Source organism: Oryza glaberrima, chromosome 6, assembly GCF_000147395.1.
Source record: "Oryza glaberrima chromosome 6, OglaRS2, whole genome shotgun sequence".
Classification (NCBI taxonomy): domain Eukaryota; kingdom Viridiplantae; phylum Streptophyta; class Magnoliopsida; order Poales; family Poaceae; genus Oryza; species Oryza glaberrima.
Genome location: NC_068331.1, coordinates 16,584,084 through 16,596,322, shown reverse-complemented (window position 1 = coordinate 16,596,322; position 12,239 = coordinate 16,584,084). Strand labels below are relative to the sequence as shown.

Below are 12,239 nucleotides of genomic sequence, written 5' to 3'. Positions count from 1 at the left end.
TATCTCTCCCTTTTTTTAAAAAAAAAAACACAGCAGGCATAATCAGCTAAGATGCAGGACAGTCTCCAGCCGATATACATGCAGCCGCTGTCATCTTTTGTTCTCTTCTCCCTCGGCTTTGTCTCACGAGAGTCCACCCTACCATCTCTCTCTGATCTATATGTGTTTCTGTTCTTCGCATCGGGAGGAAAAAAAATATAGAGGTCTCACCGAAAAAAAGGCTCATCCACACACTGCCCTGCAATAATTTTGCAGAAGCGACCAAGCTGCACTTGCGCTCGCGGACAAGGCAACCCATCAAACGAATCGGAGAAATCTTTGCGAGCTTGTGGTCGACATGCCTCTTCCCGTTTCCCCTAATACTCCCCGGAGATTGCACACTTCTCCTCGCAACTAACAATACCTCGCACCTAGTCACCACCGCACCAACCGCGCGCGACCGGCCCCCCGTCAGTCGCAAGCTGAGCCTGAGCGAGCAACTGATGCCGCTAGCTATAGCTGCTGCCTGCAGCACGCAGCGCCCGTAACATAACGTATCATTTACTTCCATTGCACTGCACATCCTGTGAGTTCGTTGTCTGAGTGAGAGCTGGACGTGCTGCACCGAGCTCCTGGCCGAGATGCTTGCCGTGTCGCCGGCGATGTGCCCCGACATTGAGGACCGCGCCGCGGTGGCCGGCGATGCTGGCATGGAGGTCGTCGGGATGTCGTCGGACGACATGGATCAGTTCGACTTCTCCGTCGATGACATAGACTTCGGGGACTTCTTCCTGAGGCTGGAGGACGGTGATGTGCTCCCGGACCTCGAGGTCGACCCGGCCGAGATCTTCACCGACTTCGAGGCAATCGCGACGAGTGGAGGCGAAGGTGTGCAGGACCAGGAGGTGCCCACCGTCGAGCTCTTGGCGCCTGCGGACGACGTCGGTGTGCTGGATCCGTGCGGCGATGTCGTCGTCGGGGAGGAGAACGCGGCGTTTGCCGGGGTTGGAGAGGAGAAGGGAGGGTGCAACCAGGACGATGATGCGGGGGAAGCGAATGCCGACGATGGAGCCGCGGCGGTTGAGGCCAAGTCTTCGTCGCCGTCATCGACGACGTCGTCGTCGCAGGAGGCTGAGAGCCGGCACAAGTCATCCAGCAAGAGCTCCCATGGGAAGAAGAAAGCGAAGGTGCAACCCTCAAGGGGCATGCACACAATTTAGCTCCACCTGTGGCATTACAAGCCGTTGCTCATGCTCATGCTGCATGGTTCTGCAGGTGGACTGGACGCCTGAGCTTCACCGGAGGTTCGTGCAGGCGGTGGAGCAGCTCGGCATCGACAAGGCCGTGCCGTCGAGGATACTTGAGATCATGGGGATCGACTCGCTCACCCGGCACAACATAGCCAGCCATCTTCAGGTGCGTGCATGGTGGAATCTCCTGTCTCACACTCTCACTTTACGTGGGGAAATATTTTTTATTTCCTAATTGTACCGTCCTTCGTTGGACTATAAAATACTTCAAACCAAACATTTATTTAAATCATGGCTATGCACGACGTTGGTTCCAGTTTTCAAATTCTAATCGTGTTATTTTTTTATAATATGAGTATTATTCTTACAGCAAGACGCGTGTGTATATATTATATATATGAAACCTTATTCCTACTAGCTTCATTTTGTAGGTTACCTGGTTTCTCAGTGTAGATCGATGATAAATGAACTATCTAATAATTTTATTTGAGCTCCGATAAAGATATGTAGGTTTGGCCCGTTGGTTTGTTATTTACTTTAGTTTCTATGTAGATTTCTTTTTGTTCCATGTAAAAGTAGATATATGATGTAGATCCCAGGTTTTAATTCATATATTTTCTAAAAGAAACTACAAACTTAATTGGGGGAAAAACTCCCAGTGATAACTTCATACAATACGGAAATTGGTATTATTGGCTTAAAAACTAACGTTACGTCATCAGATAAAGAATGCCTTTTTTTAAAAAAATGGACAGCAATCCATCTATGTAAGGTTTTACCCTTAGTTAATTGTAGAACTTCAATTCCCAGCTAGATAAGCTGCAGATTTCAGTCTCCAAATCTTTTTGAATTTTAAAGTTTGACTTTGAGAATAATTTTAGGTACAATTTTTATTTATGTTCTTAACAACCATGAAAGGACAACCAGGGAAACATAAGTGATAAGGAAACCTCTAATAACAAGTTGTAGGATTTAAAATCATCTTTGGAAAACATTTTTGCCATAACTCAATATATGTGGTAAACTGAGTACTATCAAACGAACATATGTACACGAAGAACTTCAACTCACATGGCATGTCCTGCAGTAGAACAAAAATTTGAACCTGGAGCACATGGATATCATAAATTACAAAAATCCAAAGTTGAGACACTGTTACAGAGCGTGACAGTGAAGATTTTCATCACTCTGTCCAGTGTCCACCCTTTCTCGCTTCCCACAGTACCGGTCATCTGCTGATCATCTGTGAGCTGTAAGTTCACGGATTGAACTGTAAGTTTGTAGCCTATTGTTTGGACTTTCAGTTCTGTGTAGTACTCTAGTGGGACCTGTTTTCACCGCATAAAGTGTGATATATTTTGGTCCACATAACAGTACATATGGTATTTGCTTTCTACATCCAGCAGAACAACCATATTACTCCCTTCGTCCTTAAATATAAGTATTTCTAACTATGAATCTGGACAACTGTGTGTCCAGATTCATAGCTAAAAGTTGTTATATTTTAGGATGGATGTAGTATTTATAATAATAAGATGTGTTACATGTTATTTATTTTGCAATGGAGGGAGTAAGTCAGAATTGTGACTTCTATTTACAAGACATCTTCAAATTGCTCAAACGAATATAGTATAGACCTTGTTATTTTGGGATCGTCCTGGCCCACTAATTGACTTATCACTTCATGTAAATTATTTGCAGAAGTACCGGTCACACAGAAAACACATGATTGCGAGAGAGGCGGAGGCAGCGAGTTGGACCCAACGGCGGCAGATTTACGCCGCCGGTGGAGGTGCTGTTGCGAAGAGGCCGGAGTCCAACGCGTGGGACGTGCCAACCATTGGCTTCCCTCCTCCGCCACCACCACCATCACCGGCTCCGATGCAACATTTTGCTCGCCCGTTGCATGTTTGGGGCCACCCGACGATGGACCCGTCCCGAGTTCCAGTGTGGCCACCGCGGCACCTCGTTCCCCGTGGCCCGGCGCCACCATGGGTTCCACCGCCGCCGCCGTCGGACCCTGCTTTCTGGCACCACCCTTACATGAGGGTAAGTATGTGTATATACACTATAATGATATTGTCAAGTGCAATGCTTAGATACCAGAGAGCATATACGTTAGTTTTCAATTGGTTCTTAGGATGTATATTTGTTTGATGTTTCTGTAGGGGTCAGCACATGTGCCAACTCAAGGGACACCTTGCATGGCGATGCCCATGCCAGCTGCGGTAAGATATTATGTAATTACTTACATGGAAATGTCACCTCTGCTTGACATATAGTTTCAGTTAGGTGACATTTCATCACTATAGCTAGTCTGCAGAATTTTGATGGGCTGGATGGTATCTCATGTTTCAGAGATTTCCTGTTCCACCGGTGCCAGGAGTTGTCCCGTGTCCAATGTATAGGCCATTGACTCCACCAGCACTGGCGAGCAAGAATCAGCAGGACGCACAGCTTCAACTCCAGGTTCAACCAGTAAGTATATATCAAACATTTGTAACTATAACTTCATCAGAAGGAACATAAATATTGAAGATCCATACTGGCAATGTTTAGCTGAAACTATCATATCTCTAACCATATAACTTCATCACAAGGAAGATTCAGAAGTTTCTTCATGAATTAAACTGCTTCATTTTCATTGTTTTAATTTTTTTCCCAGTCAAGCGAGAGCATCGACGCAGCTATCGGTGATGTTTTATCGAAACCGTGGTTGCCTTTGCCTCTTGGACTGAAGCCACCTTCAGTGGACAGTGTGATGGGCGAGCTGCAGAGGCAAGGCGTAGCAAACGTTCCTCCAGCGTGTGGATGATATTTGCATGATAGATTGATGGTTCCGTTACTGACTGATTGCTTATCTGGTCAGTTCACCAAAAAATGGGAAAATTCGCCGACATGTCCTTTTATTTTTCTTTTGGCCCTAGCGTTTCTTGGACATCTCGTTTAATTTTTAACTTGTGCAGAGTTCGAAAGACATCTTTGTTTCGACTCCGGGAGAAATTAACCTGCGTATTGTAAATGTAAAACATGCCCAGGGAACGGAAGTCTACCGTGTGCCTAAACAACTCGGTAACAGGGCTAAAACTCACGGTAACGTCGTTCCTGTGAGCAAACTCTCGGGAAGGTGTACTCGGCAGCCTTTCTCCTTTACCGTGTCACTCTACCCGTGAGAAACTGCTTGCGAACTCAGGATGTGCTGAAAGCTTACCGTGTGAAAACACCCTGCCGGTAACTTTCCAGTTAACGGCACGTCATGCACGGAACGGAGTGAAACGGGGTGGTTGGAACTCACGGGAAGAAATCCATAAAACACGGGAACATGAAACACCTTACCGAGAGTTTTTAGTGACCCGGGAATGTTGAAATTCTTCCCGTGAGATTTAGCACACGGTGACATTTGAGATGGATACACGGTAAGATTATGTAGCTCATTCTACAGGGTTTCACACATTCACGATTGTACTGCACTGATACAGTAGGCAGGCAACTAACATGTATGCATATATATATCATCCAAACATGACAGACAAGCATCACATATGGAACCACACAAATGTCAGGTGAACATTAGCTGTATATTATCCCAGTATTAATTTTTGAATACAATGATACAAAAACACAATATCAATGGTTGTCTGAAGTGGCTATAATGCAATAGTAACAAGGTGAGTCTCAGTTCTTGCAACCTCTCCAAGGGAGGCAATAGAGAAATGTTAGAGGCTAGTGAGTAACCAACTCCAAATGTGTGTATTGACAGCACCAATCAACTGCAATCCTTTGCAATGATCCAATTGTATGCCTGAAATTTTACGAAAGTAAGATGACTGCCAAATATTATTACAGCACGCAACCAGTTTATGAAAGGTTAATTCTTGTGCATAGTTGACAAAGGAAATATTCATTTGGGGAGGCACAGGATATAAAAAATTGGCATTATAGTCTCCATCAAAAAAAAAGAACAATGTACCTTAGAAATATTCGTCAAATAAGATATCCCTACTAGTGGGAACTTCATCATCTTCAGCAGATGAGGAAGTGCAATAAGATTCATCATCCTCGTCATCATCATCTTCATCTTGAATAGATGATCCATTGAGAAGCTTCAAGTCCTTGTCATTGCAAATATCTTCAGTATCCCTGCTGATGGCAACTTGCTCAGGATCATTGTTGACCAAGATCGATTACAAAACTGCCAGACAGACCATCTTCTTGGAAATAGTGGACAACATTGCTATTAGGAACAGAATTGTAATCTTGATCATTGGGTACTTGTAGTCTACCAATTGGCTGCACCTTATACACAACCCACCAATTAGTGAGGTCTTGCACAGATTTACATGGGTACGGCATGTAATACACCTGTGTCGCTTGATGAGACAAAACAAATGGTTCGAATTTTGGAAGGATTGACGCATGAGCAACCTCAACCAGACCATATCTTGGTGTAGACCTCACTTTGCTTGGGTCAAACCAATGGCAATTGAAGAGCACAAGTGTGAGAGGTTTTCTGCCATCAAAGCTGATTTCTACTATTTCTTTGATGTAACCATAATACTCAGTTGTGTCACTATTTTCTCCCTGTCCTATAGTCACCAAACCACTATTTATTGTAGTTGCATTTGGCCTCTCATATTCATATTTGTGTGTTCGGAATCGATACCCATTCACATCATACATATTATATTGCAAGACTCGAGTGTGGCATCCTTTAGCTACTTGTCTCAAATCATCACTCATAGTTTCGTCTAACATACTCTAGCAGTGAAATGAAAGGAAATAATGTGTCAATAAATTGTGGCATAATGTTCTATTATGGCAATATTGAAGGTTATGTTATAGAAAAACATAAGTATTATTAGGTTATTGACACAAATGCAATTAACAGGTGTTAAACTGCAAACTAATGAAAACAAAAAGAAAATGGAAGAAGGCACTATTGATTATTAAGGTATCGAATTTCAAAACTGAAGTTATCAAGTTATTAATTGGCTAGGTTCTTTTTGTTAGTAGAAATTGGCAATGATTTTATTCTTTCCAGATTTCCGACCTAACAGATGATCAATTGAGAAGTGTCTCCATATTAATGACGTACATACATGTTCAGTACTATTTTCATAATGCTTGTAAAAAAATTAACTCGGATTGTACTATGAAAAAGGCAGATGCATACTAGGAACTTGCACTAATCCAAATGTGCTTTACTATTGTAGGACCAAATTTATAGCACTGATATAAGAAGTCACCAAATTTAGAGTTTTAGCAGTAATACTTTATTGGTTTGATGGGGATTACCTAGGTTGCAGGAACATTCATGAAAGAACTTAATGTTCAACAGTTAGGAAAGTATGTATACACATGCAAGATATTACATCGAACTAAGCTAGATAGATTTCCTAATCTGATCTGACAGGATATGCATAGCTAAGCGTATAATATAAGTAAAGTCTGGGCTAAAGAAATTACTTGTTGATAGAACCAAGATACGAAATTAGGACGATCTCTCCCAGCACCATTCCGTAAGATATTCTCTTGTTGTTGCCTTGTTGGGACACCTCGTCTAGTCCATTCCTCATCTATGAATTTCCTACAAGATAAAAATGCACACAACGATTTAAAGTAAAATTATATGCAGCTATGAACTAGAAGTAACTCATATCAATTTCATAGTTCATACCCAATGTAGTCATCCACTTCAGTAAGGTTTGTAAGCACATACAACATGGCAGCATTCCACTCTTCACGAGTTAGGTGTCGAGGGACTCCACGGCTAGTAGAATCCCCCCTAATAGAGAATAGATTTAGGGAACAATCAATAGACTGAGTAGCAACATTGTATCGAGGAACAGGATTGTGAATTGTCTGCACTTGATCAGCAAAGTATATGGATGTGAAGTTTGAGATTTCATCTAGTATGTAAGCCTCTGCTATGGATGCTTCAACACGTCTTCGGTTTCTAACCTTGCTCTTAAGATACTTTTGGCCTCTTTCAATGGGGTAATTCCATCTAAATTGCACAGGTCCACCCATGCTAGCTTCATATGGTAAGTGGATCATTAAGTGTTGCATTGGATTAAAAAATCCAGGTGGAAAGATCTTTTCTAATTTGCAAACCAAAACAATTACTTGAGACTGCATGTTTGCCATCTCTATAGGATCAAACTGTTTTGCGCAAAGTTTGCGATAAAAGAAGCTCACCTCTGCTAACACTTCCCACACATGAGTTGGCAAGTATCCACGGAACATGACTGGAAAGATACGTTCCATCATTATGTGGTAATCATGGCTTTTTAACCCATTGATCCGCATGGTTTTCAAATTCACTCCTCTCCTTAGGTTCGACCCATAGCCATCAGGGAATTTCAATGTTTGAAACCATTCTAATACTTCCTTCTTCTGAGCTCTACTCAAGCAAAAGTCAGCTCTTGGCTTTACCCACTGACTAGATGCATGTTTTTGGACGAGGTTCAATTCAGGTCTGTTACAAAGTGCTGCTTGATCAAGGCGAGCCTTGACATTGTCCTTCGTTTGGTCTGGAATGTCAAAGCAAGTATTGAAAATTGCCTCAGCAACATTCTTTTCATTGTGCATGACATCGATGTTATGAGGAAGTACTAGTTTGTGAAAGTACGGGAGTCTCCACAAACTAGATATATGTGTCCAATGGTGATCCTTGCCATAGCCTACAAACTTATCTCCATTAGCAGCAGGGACAAGGTTATCTAACCGGGCACGGATCTCTTGACCTGAGAGACGAAGAGGTGGTTCATTGCTAACTGTAGTGTTTGATAGAAAAGAATTTGAATCACTTCTAAAGCTATGATCAATTGGGAGGAACTGGCGATGACAATCAAAGAATGAGTACTTTCCACCAAACTTCAACCTTTTTCCTTGGAGTGCCTCCATACATGTTGGGCATGGCATCTTTCCATGCACACACCAACCGTAAAATATACCATATGCTGGAAGGTCATGGATAGAATAAAGAAATGAGACTCGCATGATGAAATTCGTCTTGGTGGCACGATCATATGTCAACACACCTTGCTGCCAAGCATGTATAAGTTCATCAACTAAGGGTTCCATGAATACACTAATGTGTTTGCCAGGATAATTTGGCCCAGGAATTATCAAGGTAAGGAACATGTTGTGCTGGCGCATGCAAACACCAGGTGGAAGGTTTAAAGGAATGACAAACATAGGCCAGCAAGTGTACGAAGAAGAACCCATACCAAATGGACAGAACCCGTCTGTTGCTATTGCTATTCTAACATTGCGGGCTTCCATTGAAAAGCCTGTGAAGTCCCTATCAAATTTCTTCCAGGCCTCACCATCAGCTGGGTGTACAATCTTGTCAGTATGGTACCGATGACCATTCTTGTGCCATGTCATTTGCTTGGCCTGCGATTCAGACATGTACAGCCGCTGAATTCTTGGGATGAATGGAAGATAACGAAGTACCTTCTTGGCAACAGTTTATTGTTTCTTGTGACCATTACTGTCTTCAACCTCCACATACCTACTCTCTCCACTATTATCACAGTGTGTCTTCTGCGTATTCTCTTTCCTAAAGAGCATGCAATTTTTAGGGCATGCATCTATCTTCTCATATGGCATGTTCAATGCACTAAGAACTTTCTTTGCCTCATACAAGTTTGCTGGTAGTTTGTGCCCTTGTGGGAGGAGAGCACATATCACATTTAAAAGTGCATCAAATCCAGCAATTGATATAGCATATTGAGACTTGACAGCTAGTAGTCGTGTGATAGCATCAAGTTGTGATACCTGTGTGTGTTCGTGGAGAGGTTGAGTTGCTGCAGACAGCATTTGAAAAAAAGCTTGCGCTGTAGGCTCTGGATCTTCCTCCTCAACTGAGACATAAGCATCATGGACATCATCTATCATCTCATCCATCCGATCAATCTCTGCCACCCTATCTTCATCTTCAGTGCTTTGGCATATATCGCTTTCACGTGCAGGATATGTCTCAACATGATACACCCACACAGTATATGCTGGCCTGAAACCAAATTTGCAAAGGTGTTTCATCATCATATCTCTTGTTTGAGGACGTGTGTTGTTGCAGTAGTTACATGGACACAACACACCAGCACGTCCTGTCTCCCTCCTGAATGCCTTGTCAAGAAATTCTGTAGTCTTCGATATCCACTCAGCGGTAACCTCGCCACGCTTTCGACGGCCCTTGTACATCCAACTGCGATCAGTTTCCATTGTACCTAGTTATGACAAAGTGACAGAATAAATTTATGTTAGGAAATGTCCTTCTATTCATGAAAGGTTCAAGAATAAGAAAGGCCTAGTTTAGTTTGTATGACTGAGAAATAAAATATCAAACATTAGTTCAGATCATCAATCACACAAACTTTCACATGGCATAACAACCTAGTTCTGCAATCCCTTAGTACAACCGCAACCTGACTAGTAAATTCTAGAACTGGTCATTAATCAAAAAGATGATGAAACTTGAAGGCCGAATGAGGATTCCGGGAGCAAGACAACAGCACCTGAGACGAATCAGTCCTAGGGAGGGTTGCTGGAAGAGCAGCCAATCCTCTGCCGTGCGTGGCGACTGGTGGCGCCGGCACGGTGGTGCGCATGCGGGCTGGGGTCTCGTACTCGACCGACAGCAAATGGATGGGCGCGGGGCGACGTCGTGGGCTTGGATGGGGTGTGCGGTGGCGGCGGCCTGGACTGGCTGCGGCACGGCGGTTTCGCCTTGACGGGACGTGGCGCGGCGGCGGCGGCCTGGACTGGACGCGGCGCGGCGGCGGTGGCCTTGGACGGGACGCGGCGCGGCGGCGGCGGCCTTGGACGGCGGCGCGATGTGGTGGGTTGATTGGGATGAGAGGTGGACAGAGAGATTGGGGATTTTGGTGACCTAGCCACACCCACCAGATTTTTGGCGACCTTGCCGCGCGCTTGCGAGAATTTTGCCGCGATGTATTTCTGACATGTGGACCACGAGCGTTACTGTATTGTTTTCTAACCAAAACACACGATAAGATTAGGAATGCAAACTACCCTGTTCGTCCTTTTTTCTCAACAAATCTGTATTTGGTGTGGAATTCTAAACTAAATATATTTGCCTTTGATAAACCAAAATTTTGAACTAAATTTCGAACTGAACTATTTACGTGTGGATTGCAAACTGAAATTTTGTACTAAATTTCGTTTGGTCCCAATACAATGTGAAATAGCTAAACAACAATACTCACTACGTTTTATATTACTCGTCTTGACTTTTTGTTGGTCAATTTTTTTAAACTAGCAAAATGAACATGCTTTCATCTAAATTCCATGATTTTCGCTTCCACTCATATTCTAAAGAAGAGGAACGGACGTAGTCGGGAATGCGAACGTCGCCATTTTTTCATGTCAAAAATGCCTTGCCGTCGGCCGCCGACGGCCGACTGCCCTCCGCGCGCAGCAGCCGGCGGCGGCGGAGCAGTCGGTGAACACCATCCGGTTCCTCGCCGTGGACGCCGTGGACGCAAGCTCTGCCCTCGCCGCGCAACCCATCTCCCTCGCCGCGGCACCCCGTCCACCTGTCTGACGCCCGTCCCGTCCTCGCGTTCACCACCTGGCGCACCGTAAGGACCGCGTCACGCAGGACGACCCGTGTGACAATGAGAAAAATATGAGGTGATTAAAAAAAGTAGTTAAGTTTTGAATAAGATTATAAAAAACATAGCAACATTTTTTTACATAAAACCAACATATTATCAAACAAATTTGTTTTTGTAGATGTAGCTAAATTTTTCTACAAACTTATTCAACACCTAAAAAATTTTGACTACAAAATAGTCAAAGCGAGATATAATATGAATCGGAGGGAGTGCGTGTTATTAAAATTAGTTAACAATTCCTTTGATTCTGTTATGATTTGTTGAACTTTTGAACTAAATTTTGATTGATCCTTGCATTAAGTGCCTTTGCTAAACAAAAACTATTTCCTTTTTAACTTCGTTAAGAATTAAACTTTGGTTTGTTGTATATAATAAGAATTTATTTCTTCAATTAATTTACTCAAATTTATTCAAATTTATAATTTTGATTAAAAGTGTTGTTCAGAGGTCTATCTCAGAATTTATTTGCGTACATTTCAAGAGAAAACTTTCGTTTATCTTTAATTTTTCTAAAAGCTATCTAAATATTCAAACCTGTTTTTCTTAGGAAATGTTCAGCTTTATGTCTTAAAATGTTTTTAAACAATGAACATTTCTAACTTTCAACTAAAAAAGATATCAGCTTGTTGTCATTCTGTTGAGATTGGGACTCCTATTTAAAAAAATTTCATATGGCATTAATTTGAAAGCATTCATAATATATAAACATCGTTGAGTGATAATTTGGTTGACAATGAACAAACACAATTAGTTTGTTACTAATTTGTGCGACCCTTCCATAAGTTGCCAGACATTCACTCCAAAATATGAAATAATATCAGTCATCAGTTTTGCTGAACGCGTGAGTTATATCTGGACAGTGGCCACTGCCACACCACATAAGTTCCAAGTTGATAAGTTCCACTGAATGCCAACATTTCCAACCAAAAGTACCAAACTTCCAGTTCACAAACTCCAGAGCACAGTAACATCTATGACCAAAAGTACCTAAGGCAACATGCACACCGAAATAGCTACTAGAGTCCGAATATGGACTCAGGTTCATGCAACCCCTTAGGAAAGTAAACGTATATAACTAAGAACAAAAGACTAAAGGCAACAGCCACAACCAACAGCTACTCAGGTTCATGGCCATGACCATCTAGGTCAGTTTAATTACAAAACACATCCACATGTTCCAGGCATGTAGAACTAGTCCATTCTTTCCAGCAGTAGCAAAGTCATAATTATCTTCAGATTGCGCTCGCTGCGTCAAGCTGAACCATCTAAATTGCACCAGAAACAATAGCAGCCCCTCCATGGTCAGCACAGAATGAGTTTCCATTCAGAGCCGAAGATATGGACAAAGCCTGTTTTATGTTAC

General features: G+C 42.7%; 2 protein-coding genes across 4 annotated transcripts; one reads left to right on the top strand and one right to left on the bottom strand.

The window, feature by feature from the left end:
* Window positions 1–250: 250 nt before the first annotated feature.
* On the top strand, window positions 251–4,276 carry LOC127775881 (probable transcription factor GLK1). The gene is made up of 6 exons (XM_052302192.1): window positions 251–1,166; window positions 1,255–1,395; window positions 2,931–3,278; window positions 3,398–3,457; window positions 3,588–3,707; window positions 3,895–4,276. Exons 1-6 carry the CDS (start codon window positions 621–623, stop codon window positions 4,042–4,044), a joined length of 1,365 nt encoding a protein of 454 aa, XP_052158152.1. The 5' UTR covers window positions 251–620; the 3' UTR covers window positions 4,045–4,276.
* Window positions 4,277–4,647: 371 nt separating this feature from the next.
* LOC127775880 (uncharacterized) lies at window positions 4,648–10,128 on the bottom strand. Of its 3 annotated transcripts, none has more exons than XM_052302189.1 (4): window positions 6,907–8,691; window positions 6,696–6,816; window positions 5,200–5,369; window positions 4,648–5,031 (listed from the first exon to the last, which is right to left on the bottom strand). In XM_052302189.1, exons 1-3 carry the CDS (start codon window positions 8,643–8,645, stop codon window positions 5,361–5,363), a joined length of 1,869 nt encoding a protein of 622 aa, XP_052158149.1. In that variant the 5' UTR covers window positions 8,646–8,691; the 3' UTR covers window positions 4,648–5,031; window positions 5,200–5,360. The 3 variants fall into 3 exon arrangements, with proteins under 3 accessions (XP_052158149.1, XP_052158151.1, XP_052158150.1); XM_052302191.1 differs by lacking the exons at window positions 4,648–5,031; window positions 5,200–5,369 and adding exons at window positions 5,765–5,987; window positions 9,755–10,128 and having other exon boundaries at window positions 6,907–9,466; XM_052302190.1 differs by lacking the exons at window positions 4,648–5,031; window positions 5,200–5,369 and adding an exon at window positions 5,765–5,987 and having other exon boundaries at window positions 6,907–7,014; window positions 7,428–8,691.
* Between the last annotated feature and the right edge of the window lie 2,111 nt (window positions 10,129–12,239).

What these genes read in the sequence shown, in the direction of transcription:
- LOC127775880 (XM_052302189.1), bottom strand. Translation starts at nt 8,645, where the DNA reads ATGTCTGAATCGCAGGCCAAGCAAATGACATGGCACAAGAATGGTCAT. An exon ending in GAAGTGGATGACTACATTGG is followed by an intron (nt 6,817 to 6,906) that starts GTATGAACTATG and finishes TTTATCTTGTAG; the next exon opens with GAAATTCATAGATGAGGAAT.
- LOC127775881 (XM_052302192.1), top strand. Translation starts at nt 621, where the DNA reads ATGCTTGCCGTGTCGCCGGCGATGTGCCCCGACATTGAGGACCGCGCC. An exon ending in ATGGGAAGAAGAAAGCGAAG is followed by an intron (nt 1,167 to 1,254) that starts GTGCAACCCTCA and finishes ATGGTTCTGCAG; the next exon opens with GTGGACTGGACGCCTGAGCT. An exon ending in CGATGCCCATGCCAGCTGCG is followed by an intron (nt 3,458 to 3,587) that starts GTAAGATATTAT and finishes CTCATGTTTCAG; the next exon opens with AGATTTCCTGTTCCACCGGT.